This window comes from Procambarus clarkii, chromosome 34, assembly GCF_040958095.1.
Source record: "Procambarus clarkii isolate CNS0578487 chromosome 34, FALCON_Pclarkii_2.0, whole genome shotgun sequence".
NCBI lineage: Eukaryota > Metazoa > Arthropoda > Malacostraca > Decapoda > Cambaridae > Procambarus > Procambarus clarkii.
Window position 1 is genome coordinate 40030045 of NC_091183.1, and position 25335 is coordinate 40055379.

Sequence of the window (25335 nt, forward strand, 5' to 3'; positions counted from 1 at the left end):
TCCATCGATCTTGATTGGTTAGATGGGCTGGTTGGGTTCATAATTGTCTTGTTAAACAGTTGCATTTTTTTACGGAAAGGGAAATGTAGAGACCGGGTTGCCCTGAAGCCCCCATGCTGGTGTCCACCTCCAGCTTGAAGCCCACACAATATCTATTATTATAACCGCCTCACCGACAACGTTTGTGCTCTCTAATCTCTCACTGACCCGTTTGTGTTTGGTTTCACAACACTTCCCAACCATCGCAGTGAACAAGCTTATTGTGTATCATACAATCATGATTCAAAGTTAAGCCTGCGTCTGTCTGTCTGTCTGTCTCTCTCTCTCTCTCTCTCTCTCTCTCTCTCTCTCTCTCTCTCTCTCTCTCTCTCTCTCTCTCTCTCTCTCTCTCTCTCTCTCTCTCTCTCTGTAATTTAGTTGTTGCGAGGGTTCGGTCCCCATTCAACTTTTCTATACAAATGAACATGTGAATCATAATATGATAGCATAAAAATATGATATATTAATTACCTATTTAATACATCATATCGTTGCAATCTTAACCAATTTTAGGGATCGACACAAAATTAACCGCATACCTTAATAAAACAATTTGCGTTAACAGCGTGCTTCAGATTCTTACACTCGAGCATTTGCGTCAAGAGATTGCTTCACGCTGTGCCACACCAGCTGTGGCTCGGTTATCTTGACACGCATCAAGTCTTATTATCTCTGTGTAATTATTTATGAGCAGGTTGTGGCCAGAAGTTTGCGGCTGACCACTGGGACGCTCGCACACACACATGGTGAACATTGCTTTTTATTGGTAATGTGTTACAGCTCTTACGTGTGTGTGTGTGTGCAGGCGAGGAGTCACAATAATGTGGCTAAAGTATGTTGACCAGACCACACACTAGAAGGTGAAGGGACGACGATGTTTCGGTCCGTCCTGGACCATTCTCAAGTCGATTGTGAGAATTCTCAATCGACTTGAGAATGGTCCAGGACGGACCGAAACGTCGTCGTCCCTTCACCTTCTAGTGTGTGGTCTGGTCAACTTACGTGTGTGTGTTTAGACGAGAGAGAGAGAGAGAGAGAGAGAGAGAGAGAGAGAGAGAGAGAGAGAGAGAGAGAGAGAGAGAGAGAGAGAGAGAGAGAGAGAGAGAGAGAGTGAGAGAGTGAGAGTGAGAGTGAGAGTGAGAGTTGAGGATTCGAAAACAACAAGAGGAAGGGGATGGGTGTGGCTTCTCCTGACTCATTACAACATATTTGCCACTTGCGACAACCAAGATTACCACACCCGTCAGTGTATAAGTTCACTCACTCACTCACACCAAAGAGAACAGGGCCCGATGACCACCCCACCGACCAGGAGGCTTCCTGAGAGACCGCACCTCGAGGGGAATTTAATACCAGGAACCGACCACAATAGGTGAACACACAACACGGTAATGTGTCACTTACAACGCACATTCCCGAGATAACATTAGAGGTACGCAATGCTGGAGAATTTAAGATAATCCACCGGACTCTTGAGTAATGACTCGGAAGCTAAGTATGCTCAAATGAAGCCGCCGGACCCCCGCTCTTCGTCACAACATGAAGGGAACTGGACAGGTCTTGAGGTGTGCCACGACGCTGCTCCGTGAACTAAGAGATTGATTGATTGATTGATGAAGATTAAGCCACCCAAAAGGTGGCACGGGCATGAATAGCCCGTAAGTGGTGGCCTTTTTGAGCCATTACCAGTATCATTAGCTGATACTGGAGATCTGTGCAGGTGCGACTGCACCCTGCGTGACGGGAGATGTCTGTTGTTGTTGTTGTTATAGATTTCAGCCTACTCGAAACAAGTTCCAAGTAGCACGGGCTATGGTGAGCCCGTAACTTACCTGGCACAGCAGCGGGGCAAGTAGCACGGGCTATGGTGAGCCCGTAACTTACCTGGCACAGCAGCGGGGCAAGTAGCACGGGCTATGGGAGCCCGTAACTTACCTGGCACAGGAGCGGGGCAAGTAGCACGGGCTATGGGAGCCCGTAACTTACCTGGCACAGCAGCGGGGCAAGTAGCACGGGCTATGGTGAGCCTCGTGTGATTAGTAATATCAGGGTACACTCAACTGTAAATATTGTATAGACTGTTTAAGGAATTATGTTTAAGGGGCACCAGCAGTGGGTAAACCCACAGTGGTATCACAGGTACCACTGTGTTACAATGGTGGCAGGTGTTACAATCAGCCCACCCCTTACATCGTCCAGTACCAGCTCACCCACCATTAGTGATGGCTTACCGCTCCCTGTCTCCTCTAACCATCACTCTTATCAATCACTCCCATTCCGCACTTAATGTAACTCCCTATCACCGCCCCCCCCCAACACCACCACCACCACCACCACCCATCAGCAACTCCAACCATACCCATATTACCTACTACCACCACCATTTACCACCTTCTACCATCACCAAACACCACTCGCATTATATAATTGCTATCTGCATTAACATTATCACACCAGACCCGGACTGTGGACAGTGTGAGCCTTGTTGCCCTGCCCAGTGGCACACCACCAGCCTCCTCTTCTCTCATCTCCTTGCTCTCCTCACTCTCTCTTCTCACCACAGCCTCGTCTCTTGAGCCTCTCGTGTCCTCACTCTCCTGTACCGCCACATGTATCACCAGCGGCGCCACCTGTACCCGCCCACCACCCGCATATTTAGCCGCAGCATCAATTAATCAACAGTGTTGCAGATGCCAGGCAGAGGCAGCATCTCCCCGCCAAGCTTCCAATATACTTTAAGGTACCAGTGATAGTAAGATCTCTCTCGGCACCATGTTCAGCCTCGAACAGTGCCGGTGAAGAACGGAATCAGACGATGTTTCCCATAAAAAATGGTTTCTGGGAGGAGAACAGAGGTGGAGATATTTTCAAATATCATCACAAATAACAGAGGCTGTGGCTGAGTCGTGCTTCAACGAGATGGTTCTCTTGTGTGTTCTCATGCACTACTTGCCTTTCACCCACCACTAAACGATGGGGGAGCAGTGTGTGTGGGATTTATTTCCCCCCTATTACTAAACGATGGTCAGCCAATCGGAGAGGGATCTATTCCCCCGTCCAATACTAAACGATGGTCAGCCAATCGTGTGGGATCTATTCCCTCCACCACTAATGATGGGGAGCCGAGCATTTGCCTATATTTACATCAACACCTCCTGATTAGACAAGATGACTCGGTAACCTATTTTAGCAATTGAAATCTCTTAAATATAAGAGGTTGAGCGTGCTTTCCTGTGCACCAAGCGGAGTGCTCCAGCATCTACACTGATCACGATTCTCAAGATTTGTAAAAAAAAAGATAATCAGTTCAGTTTTTTATTTGTATTTTAAAAGTTCAGGCACATTTTGTGCACCAGCTGGCCTTAGCGCCTGACAGCTGGGTGGACAGCGCTTCGGATTCGTAGTCCTGACGTTCCGGGTTCGATCCCCGGTGGAGGGGGAGACAAATGGGCAAAAAGTTTCTTTCACCCTGATGCGCTTGTTCATCTAGCAGTAAATAGGTACCTAGGAGTTAGACAGCTGCTACGGGCTGCTTCCTGGGGTGTGTGTAACAAAAAGGAGGCCTGGTCGAGGACCGGGCCGCGGGGACGAAAGCCCCGAAATCATCTCAAGATAACCTCAAGATAGCATGTCTGGTCGAGCACCCAAGGCACTCATACTGCACCTTACAATAGTCACACATTACAATTGTCGGCTGATATGGCAAAATGTCAACACTATTGAACGATCATCTGATTTGTCAATAGAATGAAATGATCTATGAAATACAGCTGCTCGGCGATCAGCTGATGGGAACAACAGAACTCTCAGCTGATGGGAACAACAGAACTCTCAGCTAATGAGAACAACAGAGCTCTCAGCTAATGAGAACAACAGAGCTCTCAGCTAATGGGAACAACAGAACTCTCAGCTGATGGGAACAACAGAACTCTCAGCTAATGGGAACAACAGAACTCTCAGCTGATGGGAACAACAGAACTCTCAGCTAATGAGAACAACAGAGCTCTCAGCTAATGGGAACAACAGAACTCTCAGCTGATGGGAACAACAGAACTCTCAGCTAATGGGAACAACAGAACTCTCAGCTGATGGGAACAACAGAACTCTCAGCTAATGAGAACAACAGAGCTCTCAGCTAATGGGAACAACAGAACTCTCAGCTGATGGGAACAACAGAACTCTCAGCTAATGGGAACAACAGAACTCTCAGCTGATGGGAACAACAGAACTCTCAGCTAATGAGAACAACAGAGCTCTCAGCTAATGGGAACAACAGAACTCTCAGCTGATGATAACAATAGAGCTCTTAGCTAATGGGAACAACAGAACTCTCAGCTAATGGGAACAACAGAACTCTCAGCTAATGGGAACAAGACATTCTCCAGATTACTTTCTTACCAATTTTCTGCCTCACTAAATCCAAATATCTGTCAGCGTCAGAAAGCTTTAATAATGCGTTTAAGAGCAACTTTCTCAAAATAGTTCTGCTACAGATGTCTGTCACGTGAGTAATTAAACAAAGTGAAAGTTCACAAAGTGTTGAAGAACTACCATATTTTACCTTAAGTCGAAGAGCCTAATAAATTATTAGTTAAAAATATAGCTCTTCAGTTTAATAGTGCAGTTAATAACATTACGACATGGTTGATCCTACCTGAAACGTAATCATCTTTGCTAAATGGCCTCCTAGTTCCCTTACAAAGTTGAAATGTAATTATGATAATAATACTAATGATATTTATAATATTTAATATTAATATTATTAAATACTATTTGTATTCAGCAAATCCTAACTAGTTTAGACTATAATAGAGACTTTAAACTGGGTGGTCATAAATAGGAGCTGCCTCGTACGGGCCAATAGGCCTTCTGCAGTTTTTTTATGTTCTTATAAGAAAACAAACTCGTGGTATGGAGCTCGGAAACATCCTTTACACAATGGTGAGTTTGGCACTAAGGACTCCTTAACGTCCAGTGACCTATAGGAAGTCCAAGTCAAGGGAACACCTCCCCCATCATTTTTCCTTCTCCCAATAGTAACTAAGTTACCAATAAACAGGTTATTCTCTCATCATAATACATCCCCGCTGTATTTTGATCAATTAAATCAGTCTATACCTTCGGGTTCTATGAATGATTGTCAAAGGTCCCCAGTTGTTTCTGAAGAATTTTTTCCCAGTTGTATTTTAATCTAGTTTTGGGAATAACAGTTTCAGCGGGTCGGCACTTCCATGGGTTAAAAAGCATGTCCTAGACTGTGGTTTGTTGAGCTTCCAGTTGTTGCTTATTGGATGAGTTACATTTGACCTTTTAAAGAAGTGGTTTAGGATTAATAGCTGCCAATTTGTACATTATTTTAAAGGTCTCCGTAAAGATCAGCCGCGGGTATGAGGGTTGACAGTTGTGGGATGAGTTTTGTTGCTGTGTTGGACTTGTGCCCAGTCACTCTCTGTGCCACTCAACGCTTCTATTGAATTCATCTCACGGGCCGCCTCGAGGAATACAGTATACATCAGCATCCTTAACTCTTACTGCAGTGTCCTACACTTCTTCTGTCTTGCACTTCACTATATTTTCAATAGCTAGAGAAAGCACATTCTCTCTACACCATCACTGGCATGTTTGTGTAGTGAAGCTAGATAGTGGGTTAGTTTAGGTAAAGTTAACTTAGGTTAACTTGGGTTAGGCTGGTTAGGTTGGGTTAGGCTGGGTTAGGCTGGGTTAGGCTGAGTTAGGTTGACTTAGGTTGGGTTAGGCTGGGTTGAGTTGGGTTGAGTTGGGTTGAGTTGGGTTGAGTTGGGTTAGGTTATCTTGACCTAACTGAACTCATAGAAGGTAAGATGGAAAGATCCGGATCTCTCATTAAAGTTCAAATGAACACGGTAGCAGAAGAGGCTTCGTAACAGAGGTGACTGACCCCCTCTGCTGTGAGTGCCAGCAGACACTCACGTGACAGAGGTCAACATGCCCTCGACAGTTCATCTACTCCAGTTTCCACTCCGTAAAAAAAAAATGCAACTGTCATGCCTAACCAGAACCGTATGAACCCACCCAACCCGCCTAACCCACATAAGCCGAATCATAGAAAACGCTGAGAGAAGAGAGAGAGAGGCTCTCATTTGGTGAGAGAACGATTGGGATGTCCCTGGCTGGGTAAACACAAGCCAGCACAATCAACACAAATCACGCCCCAATCCTCTTTTCCCGCCAAAACTGACCCCTCACTCATGACTCCCACCTTTCCCGCCAATTTTACTGTCAAATATGGCGGTAAGTGAGCACGTGTGAGAGGGTACGTGTGAATCCGCTGTGTGAGAGGGTACAGGTGTAGTTATGGAGGTGGCAAATGTACACTCTTGACGTCTGTTCAACACTTGTCTGGGAAATTGAGGAGCACGAAAGGTTGGCCTTTTGTAGCTGGCAGGTATGAGACTCGCCAGCAGACGGCAGGAGGTGTGAGGCTCGCCAGCAGACAGCAGGAGGTGTGAGGCTCGCCAGCAGACGGCAAGAGGTGTGAGGCTCGCCAGCAGACGGCAGGAGGTGTGAGGCTCGCCAGCAGACGGCAGGAGGTGTGAGGCTCGCCAGCAGACGGCAGGAGGTGTGAGGCTCGCCAGCAGACGGCAGGAGGTGTGAGGCTCGCCAGCAGACAGCAGGAGGTGTGAGGCTCGCCAGCAGACAGCAGGAGGTGTGAGGCTCGCCAGCAGACGGCAGGAGGTGTGAGACTCGCCAGCAGACAGCAGGTGTGAGACTCGCCAGCAGACAGCAGGAGGCGTGAGGCTCTCCAGCAGACGGCAGGAGGTGTGAGGCTCGCCAGCAGACAGCAGGAGGTGTGAGGCTCGCCAGCAGACAGCAGGAGGTGTGAGGCTCGCCAGCAGACAGCAGGAGGTGTGAGGCTCGCCAGCAGACGGCAGGTGTGAGACTCGCCAGCAGACAGCAGGTGTGAGGCTCTCCAGCAGACAGCAGGTGTGAGACTCGCCAGCAGACAGCAGGTGTGAGACTCGCCAGCAGACAGCAGGAGGCGTGAGGCTCTCCAGCAGACAGCAGGGTGTGAGACTCGCCAGCAGACAGCAGAGGCGTGAGGCTCGCCAGCAGACGGCAGGAGGTGTGAGACTCGCCAGCAGACAGCAGGTGTGAGGCTCTCCAGCAGACAGCAGGAGGTGTGAGACTCGCCAGCAGACAGCAGGTGTGAGACTCGCCAGCAGACAGCAGGAGGCGTGAGGCTCTCCAGCAGACAGCAGGAGGTGTGAGACTCGCCAGCAGACAGCAGAGGCGTGAGGCTCGCCAGCAGACAGCAGGAGGTGTGAGACTCGCCAGCAGACAGCAGAGGCGTGAGGCTCGCCAGCAGACAGCAGGAGGTGTGAGACTCGCCAGCAGACAGCAGGAGGCGTGAGGCTCTCCAGCAAACAGCAGGAGGCGTGAGGCTCTCCAGCAGACAGCAGGAGGCGTGAGGCTCGCCAGCAGACAGCAGGAGGCGTGAGGCTCGCCAGCAGACAGCAGGAGGTGTGAGACTCGCCAGCAGACAGCAGGAGGTAACATACATAGGAGTAAAGACCCATATATATATATATATCAACAGCAGCCAACTTTCTCTCCAGGAGAGATAACTGTGCAATGTGTGTGTGTGTGTGTGTGTGTGTGTGTGTGTGTGTGTGTGTGTGTGTGTGTCTGTGTGTGTGTGTGTGTGTGTGTGTGTGTGTGTGTCGCGTCCAGTGTGACAGGGCGCGGTGCTGGCCACGTGGTCTCTGGCGCCACATGCAGGGGCTTCTCCTGCTGCACCTTCTGCGTCACTACACCCGCTACACCCTCTGTATCGCTGCTCCTGCTGCTACACCTAGTGGACCACTGCTCTTGTGTTATCTAAGAATGTAGGGAACTCTTGTATATGTAAAGATATATATATTCTACACCATAAAAAATAACATATCCACGAAAACGAGATGGGGGGGGGGGAGAAACGCGCGATAGGTTGCCTTGAGAGGATAACGTGGGAAGCGTAGATAAGGAGAGAGAGAGAGAGAGAGAGAGAGAGAGAGAGAGAGAGAGAGAGAGAGAGAGAGAGAGAGAGAGAGAGAGAGAACAGAGACAGAGACAGAGACAGAGAGAGAGAGAGAGAGAGAGAGAGAGAGAGAGAGAGAGAGAGTAAGAATACTTGCAGGTGGGGGGGGGGGGGGGGGGCAGCCATGGCCACAGTTACCTCACCAGGTTCTCACCGGCTGTTGCTCACCTTGCACACTTTGCACAGCACAATCTTGCACAAGTTGCTTCCCATTGTTTGTTTTACAACCAACAGTCTCAATTACCACAAATATTATTCCAGTATTTTTACTGAGGTAAAGCATGCAGATGACTGTAAAACTTTCCACGCCGCGCACTGCATGGGTGTGGGGTCTACTACCATCCATGGGATGGGTGTGGGGTCTACTACCATCCATGGGATGGGTGTGGGGTCCACTACCATCCATGGGATGGGTGTGGGGTCCACTACCATCCATGGGATGGGTGTGGGGTCCACCACCAACCATGGGATGGGTGTGGGGTCCACTACCATCCATGGGATGGGTGTGGGGTCCACCACCATCCATGGGATGGGTGTGGGGTCCACTACCATCCATGGGATGGGTGTGGGGTCCACCACCATCCATGGGATGGGTGTGGGGTCCACTACCATCCATGGGATGGGTGTGGGGTCCACTACCATCCATGGGATGGGTGTGGGGTCCACCACCATCCATGGGATGGGTGTGGGGTCCACTACCATCCATGGGATGGGTGTGTGGGGTCCACTACCATCCATGGGATGGGTGTGGGGTCCACTACCATCCATGGGATGGGTGTGGGGTCCACCACCATCCATGGGATGGGTGTGGGGTCCACTACCATCCATGGGATGGGTGTGGGGTCCACCACCATCCATGGGATGGGTGTGGGGTCCACTACCATCCATGGGATGGGTGTGGGGTCCACTACCATCCATGGGATGGGTGTGGGGTCCACCACCATCCATGGGATGGGTGTGGGGTCCACCACCATCCATGGGATGGGTGTGGGGTCCACTACCATCCATGGGATGGGTGTGGGGTCCACTACCATCCATGGGATGGGTGTGGGGTCCACTACCATCCATGGGATGGGTGTGGGGTCCACCACCATCCATGGGATGGGTGTGGGGTCCACTGCCATCCATGGGATGGGTGTGGGGTCCACTACCATCCATGGGATGGGTGTGGGGTCCACTGCCATCCATGGGATGGGTGTGGGATCGAATACCGCCCAAGGATTGGGTATAGGGGTGCATTATAAATGAACATAAAATTAAACCTTGAATATATCGAATGTGTTTGATTTTTATTTAAATTTGTCGAAGTTAAGGAACGTTGTACATGGTTAGTACTTGGATGGGTAACCGCCTGGGATCGTCGAATGTTGTTTGCAATTACCTTTAAATTATATATATATATATATATATATATATATATATATATATATATATATATATATATATATATATATATGTATATATATGTATATATATATATATATATATATATATATATATATATATATATATATATATATATATATATATATATATATATATATATGAATAAACTGCTTTTGAATTCAAGTCAATATTATTAAAACTTTGAATTAATTCAGAATTATAGATACTACGGAGGGGGGGAGGGGGTTGTAACCGGCGTTGCCAGGGGTCTGTTTATCTGTATATCTAATCATCTATATCTATCTATTCATCTATCTATCCAACTATATTAATAAAAACTGAAACAACTGTATGGGTCTAAGAAATTATATACTGACAACTCCACGTTAATCACACGCCATATTTCACATGTGACTCATTGAAAGACGCCATGAAAATGTCCTAAGGGGTGTTTATAATTGCTATTATTGCTTAAAACATTCAACTTAAGCATACCTTCGACCAGCCTGTGTCCGTCCCGCACCCTAGACCACTCCCGCTGCAAATGTGGGTGAGGCTAGGCCGAAGCATCTGGCCTCCAACTCTGGACAGACAGATAAACATTGTATCTTGTAGGTATAGATCAGATAGGGTTTGATAAGTGAATAAAGGTACAGGTTAATTTTGCAGTGAAGGTCATTTAGGGGTCATTTAAGGCGCCTGACAGCTGGGTGGACAGTGGTTCGGATTCGCAGTCCTGAGGTTCCGGGTTCGATCCCCGGTGGAGGCGGAGACAAATGGGCAAAATGTTTCTTGCATCCTGATGCCCCTGTTACCTAGCAGTAAATAGGTACCTGGGAGTTAGTCAGCTGCTACGGGCTGCTTCCTGGGGTGTGTGTTCCAAAAAAGGAAGCCAGATAGAGGACCGGGCCGCGGGGACGCTAAGCCCCGAAATCCTCTCAAGATAACCCCAAGAAGAAGACGAAGATACAGAGTGAAGCAGGCATTGTATGGTGGTTGTGGAGTGAAGGCAGCTCGTTACACTTCTCCTTAACGACGCAACTACCTCTTCACGGAGGAACTCACCAAACACATGGCTGTCACCACACCAAACACATGGCTGTCACCACACCAAACACATGGCTGTCACCACACCAAACACATGGCTGTCACCACACCAAACACATGCCTGTCACCACACCAAACACATGGCTGTCACCACACCAAACACATGGCTGTCACCACACCAAACACATGCCTGTCACCACACCAAACACATGGCTGTCACCACACCAAACACATGGCTGTCACCACACCGCCTCTCTTGCCTAACAAATGTTGCTTCGTGTTGACATGCAATGACAACCACACAGCTGAGATAATGCACATACAACAACCTTCTCCCTCCCCCACCCCCTAATCCCCGACCGTCCAAGTGGTTGGGCACCATTCCTTTCCGCCGTCCCATCCCAAATCCTTATCCTGACCCCTTCCCAGTGCTATATAGTCGTGATGGCTTGGCGCTTTCCCTTGATAATTCCTTCCTTCCTTCCCTCCCCCCCCCCTAGCCTGATCATCAACTACAATACATCGCAGATTGCATCACGTCTTCCTAATACAACATGCTGAAATAATACAGCGATGGTAGAGTGGTCTACATCCTCGACTCACGATCGAGCGACCCGGATTTAACCCACATGCCGGACAGAAATGATTGGGCACGTTTCCTTTCACCTGATACCGCCGTTCACTTATCAGTAAAATAGGTATCCGGGAGTTAGGCAACTGTTGTGGGTTGTATCCCAGGGAAGGTCAGTACTTGTCCGGGAAGGGGGGTGGGGGGGGAGAAGAAGGACTTCGAAAAGTCTAAATTCAGATGTCTTGTCCAGCAACAAATAGAAATATAATGATTCTCTCTCTCTCTCTCATCACACACACACAGAGAGAGAGAGAGAGAGAGAGAGAGAGAGAGAGAGAGAGAGAGAGAGAGAGAGAGAGAGAGAGAGAGAGAGAGAGAGAGAGAGAGAGAGAGAGAGAGAGAGAGAGAGTGTTCCATTCCCTTTCTCTCTATCAGGAGAGAGCGCCAAGCCATTACGACTATATAGCACTTGGAAGGGGTCAAGATAAGGATTTGGGATGGGACGGGGGGGAAAGGAATGGTGCCCAACCACTTAGACGGTCGGGGATTGAACGCCGACCTGCATGACGCGACGAAAACTGTTTAATAAATTTACATAAAGGGAGTATAGAGGTTGGTGAGACGGAGCAGCGGGTAGTGCCAACCACCACAGGAGCCAGACAAGAGTAAAGTGTCTCATTATGTGAGAGAAGTGCCACAGCTGCTCCCACACCCTCACCACCTCGCCCTCTACACTAACCAACACAACAAAACATTACTCAAACAAAGAAAGCCAATACAAACAACACCGACGAAACACTAAAACAATGAAGGAAATACCTGTATTAATTTACCTTAAATTATGCGCAATATAATCACATTATATTTAATAAACATGTAAATTATATTTCCCCCATAAAACAGCAACTTGGCAGCTGAGAAATAACAGTTCTCTCGCAGACTGCACAAACGTCAGCCTTAAATAAGAGACATTGAACTTATTAGCGCTAAACATACACGATTATTATTATTATTAACAACTTTATTGACAAAAATTCATTACAATGTTGCCTAATCTGAGGTATTCAATTAGGTGGTATTAGAGTGAGGATCATGCTGGTATTGACTGTCTCACAGGATAGAGGATCATATCATGGTTACACTCAGTCATATAGGAGTGTGGGGACCGGGCCGGGGGGGGGGGGTGACGGACCCGGGGACAGGGCCAGGGGGGTGTGACGGACCCGGGGACAGGGCCGCGACGGGCCTCCACACCCAGCCGCCGCCATCTGTTTTTTAAAGAATTTTTTTTGTTACTTCAAAACTCAAACTAGAGTCGAAAATGGTGGTGTGTGTGTGTGCTTTAGTTCACCCTTTTACAGGAATATCAAACGTTAGTGACTAAATAAACTACACATTGAAAATCGCTAATTTAAGTGAAAAAAATGGTGGGGGGATATTTATCAACGACCCAGGGGCCAGATTCACGAAGCCGTTACGCAAGCACTTACGAACCTGTCCATCTTTTCTCAACCTTTGGCGGCTTCCTAGAGCCAGCTTGATTTTGTATGTTGTTCTTGTGCAATGAAAACATGGAATCGCCTCAATTCGCATTAATAACCGTGATAGTTCTAATTTAACAACTGCTTTTGTTTTTTTCATTTGTTCAAAGATGGAGTCCCACACCCCATTATATAATTCCCATACCCCAAGTTAAGAACGCCTGCCTTAACACTTTACCAACACAAGAGGTAGAAGAGCACAAGAGGAAGACGACCACAAGAGGAAGAAGCGCTCGACAGAAGAGCACAAGAAGTAGAAGAGAATAGGGCGTTGTCGCTGAGACCAGGAGGTGGTTATCAGGAACTTCACGCCTGCCATAGATGGCGACCCCCGGAGGTCTTAGGGCGTCTCACCAGACGCGGGCTGCCTCTACTGGCCAGCGCCCTCTACTGGCCAGCGCCCTCTACTGGCCAGCTGCCTCTATCTGGCTCCTGGCCTCTACTGGCCAGCAACCTCTACTGTCCAGCAACCTCTACTGGCCAGCGCCCTCTACTGGCCAGCTGCCTCTATCTGGCCCCTGGTCTCTACTGGCCAACAACCTCTACTGTCCAGCAACCTCTACTGGCCAGCGCCCTCTACTGGCCAGGGGATAGATTCACGAAAGGACTTACGCAAGCACTTACGAACCTATACATCTTTTCTCAATCTTTGGCGGCTTTGTTTACAATTATTAAACAGTTAATGAGCTCCGAAGAACCAGGAGGCTCTTTATAACAATAACAACAGTTGAATGGGAAGTTTTCATGCTTGTAAACTGTTTAATATATAACCAAAGCCGTCAAAGATTGAGGAAAGATGTTCACGTTCGTAAGTGCTTGCGTAAGTGCTTTCGTGAATCTGGCCCCAGCGCCCTCTACTGGCCAACACCTCGCTGGAGCTGGCCACACCCGCACTCTCAACTAATAGGTCACGTTTTGTACGTTAAGGTAATCACCGATACAAATACAAGCTATTATGAATCGAAACGGTCACAAATATCGACGTTTTCTATGCATAGGGGTGACAGATTAGGTGGGTTGCTTGGGTTACTACGTTTCTGGTTAGATTGGATTGTTGTTTACAGAGTGGCAAATCACGAGAACGTGTTGGCTTGCGTATTGGACGGGATTGTCGCATTGATTGTCACTTGCTTCGCTAAACGAAGTTTGGTTCAGTTCCTGAGCGGATTGTGTGCCTCTGTAACCCTTTCCACCACCGCCCACGGGATGGGTATGGGGTCCATAATAAAGAAATTAAATAATAATAATTAATGAAATGGTAAGTTTACAGTAAGTTTAAAGTTACAGTTTATCAGCGTAAACTGTAACTTTTTATCAAGCATTTACCGACTCTTCAACTCTACATATGCATCATAATATATATATTATATATACTATGTATATATTATATATTATATACATAATATATTATATACATAATATATATATTATATATATTAGTCCATTAGGAAATTGTCTATTGCTCCCCTTATATTACTGTCATAAATTAATGTCTTATCCACCTCTTTGATGGTTTTACTGTTAACTCTTCACATATACCAGCTGCCTCACTACAGGTTACTTGATAGTGGATTGGTTGTACCTGGATTGTACCTGGACGGGGTTCTGGAGTTCTCCTACTCCCCCCCCCCTTCCCAAGCCCGGCCCCTTGACTTGAGAGAGCTTGGACCAACAGGCTTTCCAAGTGCCTCCTTCACACCTATCAATGTAATCCCTGCAAACTCCGTGAGGATGCAGGCGATGAGTCACAATAAATTGGCTGAAGTATGTTGACCAGACCACACACTAGAAGGTGAAGGGACGACGACGTTTCGGTCCGTCCTGGACCATTCTCAAGTCGATTGTGTTTTGTGACTCGACCGAGTCACAAAAAGCGATCCGTTTTGTGACTCGATCGAATCACGAGATTGTGACTCGATCGATCAAGTCCATTCTCACAATCGACTTGAGAATGGTTCAAGACGGACCGAAACGTCGTCGTCCCTTCACCTTCTAGTGTGTGGTCTGGTCAACACCGTGATGATTTAAGAGCTGTGGTGTTGAAGATGAATGTAAGACTTGTGTGTATTTCGTTACAGCAGCAGGTGGAGAGGTTTGATGAGGATGCCCCGCAAGCCCAGACTCCCTACACTAGCCGCCTACCTTCTCCTCCTGAGCCTCGGCCTCCTGCTGTATGTGTCGGCCCGGGGCTCCGAGGACGACCTCGCCGATGTCCGGGGCGCTGAGGTCGGCAGTCAGGGCGGGACCGGAGAAGAGCACTCCGTTAAGACCCGAAGCATCAAGTCCAACAAGAGAAGAGGAAGGACCAAATCACTACCAGCTAATCCCCATGATTTCCACATGATGATTAACAATGCCAACATATGTGGGAGTGAGAGCACGGTGGGTGTGGCTGGTGGTGCTGGTTCTCTAGGTGTAGGTGTAGGTGGTGGTGCTGGTTCTCTAGGTGTGGCTGGTGGTGCTGGTTCTCTAGGTGTGGCTGGTGGTGCTGGTTCTCTAGGTGTAGGTGTAGGTGGTGGTGCTGGTTCTCTAGGTGTGGCTGGTGGTGCTGGTTCTCTAGGTGTATGTGGTGGTGCTGGTTCTCTAGGTATGGGTGGTGGTGGTGCTGGTTCTCTAGGTGTGGCTGGTGGTGCTGGTTCTCTAGGTGTAGGTGTAGGTGGTGGTGCTGGTTCTCTAGGTGTATGTGGTGGTGGTGCTGGTTCTCTAGGTATGGGTGGTGGTGGTGCTGGTTCTCTAGGTGTAGGTGTAGGTGGTGGTGCTGGTTCTCTAGGTGTGGCTGGTGGTGCTGGTTCTCTAGGTGTAGGTGTAGGTGGTGGTGCTGGTTCTCTAGGTGTGGCTGGTGGTGCTGGTTCTCTAGGTGTAGGTGGTGGTGCTGGTTCTCTAGGTGTGGCTGGTGGTGCTGGTTCTCTAGGCGTAGGTGGTGGTGCTGGTTCTCTAGGTGTGGCTGGTGGTGCTGGTTCTCTAGGTGTAGGTGTAGGTGGTGGTGCTGGTTCTCTAGGTGTGGCTGGTGGTGCTGGTTCTCTAGGTAGGTGTAGGTGGTGCTGGTTCTCTAGGTGTATGTGGTGGTGGTGCTGGTTCTCTAGGTGTGGCTGGTGGTGCTGGTTCTCTAGGTGTAGGTGTAGGTGGTGGTGCTGGTTCTCTAGGTGTGGCTGGTGGTGCTGGTTCTCTAGGTGTAGGTGTAGGTGGTGGTGCTGGTTCTCTAGGTGTATGTGGTGGTGGTGCTGGTTCTCTAGGTGTGGGTGGTGGTGGTGCTGGTTCTCTAGGTGTATGTGGTGGTGGTGCTGGTTCTCTAGGTGTGGGTGGTGGTGCTGGTTCTCTAGGTGTAGGTGGTGGTGGTGCTGGTTCTCTAGGTGTGGGTGGTGGTGCTGGTTCTCTAGGTGTAGGTGGTGGTGGTGCTGGTTCTCTAGGTGTGGCTGGTGGTGCTGGTTCTCTAGGTGTATGTGGTGGTGGTGCTGGTTCTCTAGGTGTGGCTGGTGGTGCTGGTTCTCTAGGTGTGGCTGGTGGTGCTGGTTCTCTAGGTGTGGGTGGTGGTGGTGGTACCACTGTTTACTGTTTGTGAAAGTGAGAGTTGTCAAGGCGGGGAGTGGGGGGTTGGGGGGGGGGGTAGGCGCTCCATTTAAGCACCATCCCAGGTTCCCAAGGCCTGGTGTACGGGTGTGTGGTGGGGCTTCCACCACCACACACCTACTAGTGTGGTGTTCCCTCCACCACCACCACACACCCGTACGCCAAGCCCTGAGAACCTGGGATGGGGCTTAAGTGGAGCCCCCCTAGCCCCATCACCACTCGCACTTTCACAGTGTCTTGAACCACTGAATGCTTATCCTTAAGTGGAGCGGTTCTTTAGGTGGGTGGATGCGGAATTCTGTAGTGGGTGTTGAGCAGAGGAGCTGCTACCCGCCAAACACACACCGAAACTACGACGTTGGTACAACGTTCGAGCAAGTTTTAACACCTCCTAACCAGTTATAACAACCAATATAGCAAGTTGTAACAACGTTCTAATACGTCATAAACACGTTAAGCCAAGATGTAACAACTTTATTACAACTTGTAACAAGCGGAAAATAAAGACAGTTTCGGTTTGTGTTTCCAGGGTATGGGTCAAATCGTTCACAAGACTATTCGACAAAGCTCGTTTTCTGTTTGTTAAAAAAATGTTAGGATGCTTTAGATTAGGTTATTATGCGTTAGGGTTGGTAGGGTTAGGTTAAGTTTATGTAGGGTAAGATTAGGAACGTTGTAAAACCCGATGTATCGTCTTGTATCGCCAGCCAACGTGATACAAGCGGTAACTAAACAAATCACAGACAAGTCAAATGTACATTAAAAATCATATAAGTTGATATAAGCGATATAATAATGTAATAGATAGTGGTAGCGCGGTGACGCAAGGTGGCAGGTGGCCCTTCATCAATTCTCGGACGAGCTCACCTAATCAGTCAGGCAGTCACGTGACCAAGCATGTGTTCCTCCTGTAGGGCATGGTGGTGACTGGGTGAGAGAGAGAAAGCGGGTACAAGTGTGGGTACGTATGTGGGTGTGAGAGCGGGTATGTTTAGTTCATTTATTATGCACCCCATACCCATCGTGTGGGCAGTAGTGGAAAGGGTTACAGAGGCACATAATGGGCTCAGGGACTGAACCCCACAATTCATTTAGCTAAGCAAGTTACAATCTTGATGAACTAGTTACAAAAGTCAATGTAAGTCGTCACATCAACAATGGGTTCGAGATTTACCACAAGTACAGTTTCTAAATTATGCAACGATATTAGCGATAACTTTGTTACTTTGATATTTGGGTCAAAGTTTTAAATGGAGGTGGGGTTTCCTCCTTTTCCCCCTTGTTTCTTTTTTGCTTCTGTTTTAGCGCACTGGTTTTAGTCTTGTTTTAATAATATTATCTTGGTGGCGGATGTAGATCCACAGTGTTCACTAGTGTGTTCCATTCCTCAACTGCCTTTCTAATCATTGTAGTCGCTGCTATAACCCTTGTTGTTATAGATTCAGCTACTCGGAACAAGTTCCAAGTAGCACGGGCTATGGTGAGCCCGTAGTGGACTTACCTGGCACAGGAGCGGTGCTGTGTGGCACGAATAGCCCGTGTGCTATAACCTATCGTAGGATTTCTTTATAACATAATAGGGAGAGCAGGTGGGGTGATGTGTTATATGCGGGTCGGGTCCCCATTGCCTCCGTTAAGAGGGGATCGGCCCCATGGTACCTTCAAGAAGTCAGTGAAGATGATAATCACGTGTTTAGCAGTGGTGGAACGGTTTAACTGTGGAATCCAGGGGATTCCAACCCTTTCCGCCTTGTGGGGTCGATCCAGAAAATGTCGGGTAACTCATCTAGTCATATATATATATATATATATATATATATATATATATATATATATATATATATATATATATATATATATATATATGCGAACAAGCCTGAATGGTCCCCAGGACAATATGCAACTGAAAACTCACATATATATATATATATATATATATATATATATATATATATATATATATATATATATATATATATATATATATATATATATATATATACACACAAAAATGATGTGTATTGCGTCAGTATATCACTATATGTATATTTGATGTGTTAGAAGTGAACCTCGTGTCAGTATTAGAGGCGAGTTTCAAGAGCGTGTTTGTATAGCGTTACAGTAATGGATTGTTACAGGTGTGTTACAATGGATTATTACAGGTGTGGCTGCTGGTGCTGGTGAGCTCGTCAGTGGGCAACTTCCACCGTCGGCGGGCCATCCGGGACACGTGGGGTGGCGCCAACCCCCTCGCTGCCTCGCACGCCAAGCTGGCCTTCCTCCTGGCCAACCCCCATGACACCCGCCTCCAGACTCAGGTGAGGCAGCCACGTCTCTCTAACCTTTCATACGCGAACACAAGTTCCATTACCCCAGCTTGTCACAGCGTCCACTCCACAACAGGTGGTGGTCGTTGCAATCCTTTTGACCCTGTCGTTTCCTAGCGTGTGTGCTTGCGAGTACCTAGAGCATAGGTTCGAATCCTCCCTTCCCCCATGACGGTTCCTGCTGATTTTCTCAGGTGGTGGAGGAGTCGAGGACCTACGGCGACATCCTGCAGGAGGACTTCGTGGACTCGTACATGAACTTGACCCTCAAGTCTGTGATGGGACTCAAGTGGGCGTCGACGTACTGCCAGCAGGCGCACTTTGTCATGAAGACTGACGACGATATGTTTATTAATATTCCCAAGCTCATCACCTACCTCCAGGAAGCTAGAAGGTCCCGATGGATCACAGGTGAGTCATGGTACTTAGCTCCTAGGTCACGGGTGAGTCAGGGTACCTAGCTCGTAGGTCACAGGTGAGTCAGGTACCTAGCTCGTAGGTCACAGGTGAGTCAAGGTACCTAGCTCGTAGGTCACAGGTGAGTCAGGGTACCTAGCTCGTAGGTCACGGGTGAGTCAGGGTACCTAGCTCGTAGGTCACAGGTGAGTTAAGGTACCTAGCTCGTAGGTCACAGGTGAGTCAAGGTACCTAGCTCGTAGGTCACAGGTGAGTCAAGGTACCTAGCTCGTAGGTCACAGGTGAGTCACGGTACCTAGCTCGTAGGTCACAGGTGAGTCAAAGTACCCAGCTCTCAGATCACAGGTGAGCCAACGTACCTAGCTCGTAGGTCACAGGTGAGTCAAGGTACCTAGCTCGTAGGTCACAGGTGAGCCAAGGTACCTAGCTCTCAGGTCACAGGTGAGCCAAGGTACCTAGCTCGTAGGTCACAGGTGAGCCAAGGTACCTAGCTCTCAGGTCACAGGTGAACCAAGGTACCTAGCTCTCAGGTCACAGGTGAGCCAAGGTACCTAGCTCTCAGGTCACAGGTGAGTCAAAGTACCTAGCTCTCAGGTCACAGGTGTGTCAAAGTACCTAACTCTCAGGTCACAGGTGTGTCAAAGTACCTAACTCTCAGATCACAGGTGTGTCAAAATACCTAACTCTCAGATCACAGGTGTGTCAAAGTACCTAGCTCTCAGGTCACAGGTGAGTCAATGTACCTAGCTCGTAGGTCACAGGTGAGCCACGGTACCTAGCTCGTAGGTCACAGGTGAGTCAATGTACCTAGCTCGTAGGTCACAGGTGAGTCAATGTACCTAGCTCGTAGGTCACAGGTGAGTCAATGTACCTAGCTCGTAGGTCACAGGTGAGTCTTGGTACCTAGCTCTCGAGTCATATATGAGTCAAGGTCTCTAGATCTTAATTTACAGTAATGGCAGGTAAAATACTCAACATATTTGTTAATCTCAAAGAGTAATTAGCAGATCTCCTTATACAATATTTAGACACTCAACCCACAGACCTGAACATAAGTACCGTATTCTAATTTGTTGTGAAGTATAGCCAGGAGATACGAAAATATAATGATTCAAACAGGGTTATTAATATCAGTGAGGTATAACGAGGATATACTATACTATGCCACACATCTCAATATATTAGATGGAGCGGATGACCTTCCCAGACACGCATCTTGTAATATAAGATAATATAAGATACCAGTTATTTTGGTTTGTTGTTGTTGTTAAAGATTCGCTACCTGGAACAAAAAGTTCCAAGTAGCACGGGCTATGGTGAGCCCGTAGTGCCTTACTTTTAATAATTATTATTTTGGTACGATTCATCCTCTTAGTAGTAAGTAGCAACATCTTGCTAATTACCAATTCGTCACTTTAGTAAATTGAAACATCTTGCTAAATAGGAGCACCTTAGTAAGTTCAGAAAAAAAGGTCACAAGAAATTGGTAAGTTAGTAAGTTCCGTGAACTTCGTAGTGCTGATAACACAAGTCTTTCCATCAAGGTAACTCTCAAGTACATTCTCATCTCCTCAGAGGTCCCCATAGACACCACAACCTTATCTTTAATTTTAACTTTATCCTTAATTTATCTTATCTTTAAGTTTCAGGATTCATAGTATAGAGAACTAATGGTTTTTATCTCATGTCGGAGTAAAGCGTTTGTCAAGTTATATTTAAGAATTGAGACTGAAAGTGCACTTTGATTGACAGGATGCATCAAGCAGAAGAAGGCCTTCAGACCAGCGAACGCCCCCCCTGGGCTCCCGCTGCCCCCAGGACACCCCCCCTTCGTCGCTGGAGCAGGTATGTCTGTCTGTCTGTCTGTCTGTCTGTCTGTCTGTCTGTCTGTCTGTCTGTCTGTCTGTCTGTCTGTCTGTCTCTGTCTCTCTCTGATCGCTCAATTTATCAGAGCAATGCCAAGGAAATAGCTTCTTACAAATCCTTGGTAACTAAGAGTGTACTTTAATCAAGTAGCCGATATTAAAATGACATTTTTAATAATATATGAAACATTTGTTATGGATTATATTATCGTTAAAAATATTACAAGAGCATTTATTACATTGCATGTTTCTAGTTTCACCTGTTACGACACTATTTCTGGCTACCTGTCCCCCTGTGACAATGAATTATTTTGATTATAAACTGTTGAGAAGAGAGAGAGAGAGAGAGAGAGAGAGAGAGAGAGAGAGAGAGAGAGAGAGAGAGAGAGAGAGAGAGAGAGAGAGAGAGAGAGAGAGAGGGGGAGGGAGAGAGAACAAGGTGAACTAAAAAGGGCGTGCCCCCCACCCTCAGGTTACGTCATGTCTGGAGACGTGGTGCGGGACCTGTATACCGCCTCCCTCAACACCCGCATCTTTCCCGTCGAGGACGTGTACGTCACCGCCCATCTGGCGCGCAGCGTGGGCGTCCACCCGCCCGTCCACGACACCCGCTTCACCTGTGGCGAGATGGTTAATGACGACTGTGATCTCGTGCAGGTAAGTTGCTGCCTCGTGTCAAATTATGACCTCGTGTCGGTCACTGTGTCATATGAGGTCACAGGCAACTTTGACCTCGTGCATATCAGTTTGTCAAGTGACGTGTGTGTGTGTGTGTGTGTGTGTGTGTGTGTGTGTGTGTGTGTGTGTGTGTGTGTGTGTGTGTGTGTGTGTGTGTGTGTGTGTGTGTGTGTGTGCATGGACAAGCTGGGGAGATTTCATCTTCCTGGGAAAAACACGTAATCACAGCATGTTTTAAGCATTATTGCAAAGTTGCATCAGCGTAAACGGTGTGAAGACAGCGTTGTGGTTAGTGTGTGTGTGTGTGTGTGTGTGTGTGTGTGTGTGTGTGTGTGTGTGTGTGTGTGTGTGTGTGTGTGCTGGGGTAGGTCAATGCAATGATCAACCTCAACTTGCCACAGTATTGATGTTATTGATGACCAAACCCACACATCACAAGATGAAGAATCCACGACCTTTCGGTCTGTCCTGGACCATTCTCAAGTCGATTGTGACTTGAGAATGTGGTCCAGGACGGACCGAAACGTCGTCGTCCCTTCACCTTCTAGTGTGTGGTCTGGTCAACATACTTCAGCCACGTTATTGTGACTCATCACCTGCATTCTGACTCTTTCGTCTGCATTAATGTTGTTGCCAATATTTCAGGTGTTCACGGGGCACAGGATCACCCCGGAGAGGATGTACCACATATGGGACAAGCTCAACCCCAATGGGATAACCAGCCCATGTTTCGACTTCTGATCGCGTCGCCTCACGCACCGTCTGGCGGAGTGCTTCATCGAGGATCGTTTCCCAGGCGTACCTTCTACCTCTTGGGGGGGTTCAGTATCACCTTCGCCACAAGGGCTACGATTCGTTAAACATTTACGCATCCATCTGCGAAACCTGTATATCTTTCGATAATCATTTTGACTTTGTTTACATGTATTAAAAACAGTTTACGAGCTTCGAAACATGCCAAAGTTGACTATTACTATCAACACCCACCATTTGGTCCGGGAGACATCTCCCGTCACGCAGGGTGCAGTCGCGCCTCCACAGATCTCCAGTATCATCTATTGATACTGGTAATGGCTCAAAAGGGTCACCACTTACGGGCTATTCATGCCCGTGCCAACCTCTTGGGTGGCTTAATCTTTATCAATCTTTGTGAACACCCTCGTGTGTTTCCGAGCTCATAAGCTTTTCAATAAATGTAAACAAAGCCGCTATGAGTGTTGAAAGATGTGCAGGCTTTGTAAATGATCGTGTAAATGCGTGAACAATCGTGGCCCAGGCCTGCAGGTGACCAGTCACAGACTCACGTTAACAACCAAGGGAGACCCAGAAGGGGGGATGGAGGAGCCTAGCGGCAAACGACACCAATAATAAATACGGGCTCACCATAGCCCGTGCTACTTGGAACTTTGTTCCGGGTAGCGAGTCTTTAACAACAACGGTACCAATATAATACGAATTTTCCCCAACGAGAAATAATGTAAATGACCAGTGAAAAGCGCAAAGTCAGATAGACTATATACATCACTTGAAAGGGATATGAAGGACGATGAAAGGAACGATACCCAACCGCTTGGGCAATCGGGGATCGAACCCCCAAACTGCAAGAAGACCGACGAGTCCAGGTACCAAACGAGAAGAAAATTGTAATTATTCTTACGACAAGTAAACACACAATTATGTACTAAGTTAGGTGGACTGTAGACGTGAACGTGAAGCTTTCTTGTCATACACTGTGATCTGAAGTGCCTTGGCAAGCTTACTTCATTAACATTTCTTATTAACCCGTGTGTGTGTGTGTGTGTGTGTGTGTGTGTGTGTGTGTGTGTGTGTGTGTGTGTGTGTGTGTGTGTGTGTGTGTGTGTGTGTGTGTGTAATACACATGATACAATAGCCCAATTTTCTGTATATAAAGCTGTAGAGCAGGCATGAAGTGACAAGTGTCTAGTGTTAAACCAGTTCTGACAAGTAATGGTGTCACCATGAGACCAGTGCTACAAATAATATTTACCTCAGTGGCTCCCTGACAAGGTTATATATATATATATATATATATATATATATATATATATATATATATATATATATATATATATATATATATATATATATATATATATATATATATATATATACATACTAAAATTTACTTTTAATGTTACATAGGGTGTGGCAAGCACTGGCGAGCCAGATGTGATCATTTTATTAGCTTCTGTCAACATTGTAAATGCATGACGTTAGGGCAAGTCAGATGGGTCAGCATGAAGCAACAGCATGAATGCACGAACACACAAAAATCGGGAGGATTTAACAGTTAAATTTGTGTTCAATAGCAGTGTTACATTTTGCGTTTCTGTCTTATCTGTCTGCTTGTCTCTGTCTTTTTCCCTTTTAGGTCTGGTTTAGACGGGTTCACAGACACACCTGTCACTGAAGGGTCCAGCGCCTGAGTATACAACTACAACTTTCCACCCGTCTATGCCACGCCCCTCCACCCGTCTAAACCACGCCCCCTCCACCCGTCTAAACCACGCCCCCTCCACCCGTCTAAACCACGCCCCCTCCACCCGTCTATACCACGCCCCCTCCACCCGTCTAAACCACGCCCCCTCCACCCGTCTAAACCACGCCCCCTCCACCCGTCTAAACCACGCCCCCTCCACCCGTCTATACCACGCCCCCTCCACCCGTCTAAACCACGCCCCCTCCACCCGTCTAAACCACGCCCCCTCCACCCGTCTATACCACGCCCCCTCCACCCGTCTAAACCACGCCCCCTCCACCCGTCTAAACCACGCCCCCTCCACCCGTCTATACCACGCCCCCTCCACCCGTCTAAACCACGCCCCCTCCACCCGTCTATACCACGCCCCCTCCACCCGTCTAAACCACGCCCTTCCACCCGTCTAAACCACGGCCCCTCTACCCGTCTATACCACGCCCCTCCACCCGTCTAAACCACGGCCCCTCTACCCGTCTAAACCACGCCCTTCCACCCGTCTAAACCACGGCCCCTCTACCCGTCTATACCACGCCCCTCCACCCGTCTAAACCACGGCCCCTCTACCCGTCTATACCACGCCCCTCCACCCGTCTATACCACGCCCCTCCACCCGTCTAAACCACGCCCCCTCCACCCGTCTAAACCACGCCATTTCCACCCGTCTAAACCACGCCCACTCCACCCGTCTAAACCACGCCCTCTCCACCCGTCTATACCACGCCCCTCCACCTGTCTAAACCACGCCCCCTCCACCCGTCTAAACCACGCCCCCTCCACCCGTCTAAATCACGCCCCCTCCACCCGTCTATACCACGCCCCCTCCCCTCTCACCAGCTGGCTAGTGCCTCTACCCCACACCACCTGCCAGCCAGCTGACACAACAATAACAAGCCTGTCTCATCAACTCTCAATCACCACTCAACAATTAACCCATAAATGAATATTAGTTTATCATCAGCCCAACTCTAGTCAGAGATCATTCCCACATTTCATCATTGAAAATCGCCAGTCTTCTGACTAAAATAACTCTGTGGATATCGTTAAGTAATCTGTGGATATCGTTAAGTACTCTGGATATCGTTAAGTAATCTGTGGATATCGTTAAGTACTCTGTGGATATCGTTAAGTACTCTGTGGATATCGTTAAGTACTCTGTGGATATCGTTAAGTAATGTCATTTGTACTTCGTTCATTATTTTGTATTTTCATATTGACTACACGTGTGAATTATAATGTGATTATAATAATATATTTTATGACTGATATCACTTGTTTTTTTTATTTATTCCATTCTATTGTTTCTAAGATATATAACGGAATATTTTGTATTTTTAACTGTAA

The 25335-nt window shown here is 47.6% G+C and overlaps 2 protein-coding genes across 4 annotated transcripts in view; one reads left to right on the forward strand and one right to left on the reverse strand.

Moving 5' to 3' along the window:
- The window catches only part of LOC123762104 (beta-1,3-galactosyltransferase 1), a 48950-nt gene extending 23691 nt beyond the window's left edge, over nucleotides 1–25259 (forward strand). The window contains exons 2-7 of one of the 2 annotated variants that reach the window (XM_069335900.1): nucleotides 14719–15022; nucleotides 18370–18525; nucleotides 18729–18945; nucleotides 20704–20796; nucleotides 21289–21473; nucleotides 22140–25259. In XM_069335900.1, coding sequence (XP_069192001.1) covers nucleotides 14719–15022; nucleotides 18370–18525; nucleotides 18729–18945; nucleotides 20704–20796; nucleotides 21289–21473; nucleotides 22140–22235 — 1051 coding nt within the window. In that variant the 3' untranslated portion in view covers nucleotides 22236–25259. The remainder of the gene's footprint in view (nucleotides 1–14718; nucleotides 15023–18369; nucleotides 18526–18728; nucleotides 18946–20703; nucleotides 20797–21288; nucleotides 21474–22139) is intronic. The other variant, XM_069335901.1, reaches the window with a different exon arrangement.
- LOC123762105 (uncharacterized) overlaps nucleotides 1–25335 on the reverse strand; it is a 135952-nt gene that overhangs the window by 42196 nt on the left and 68421 nt on the right. The window lies entirely within an intron of this gene.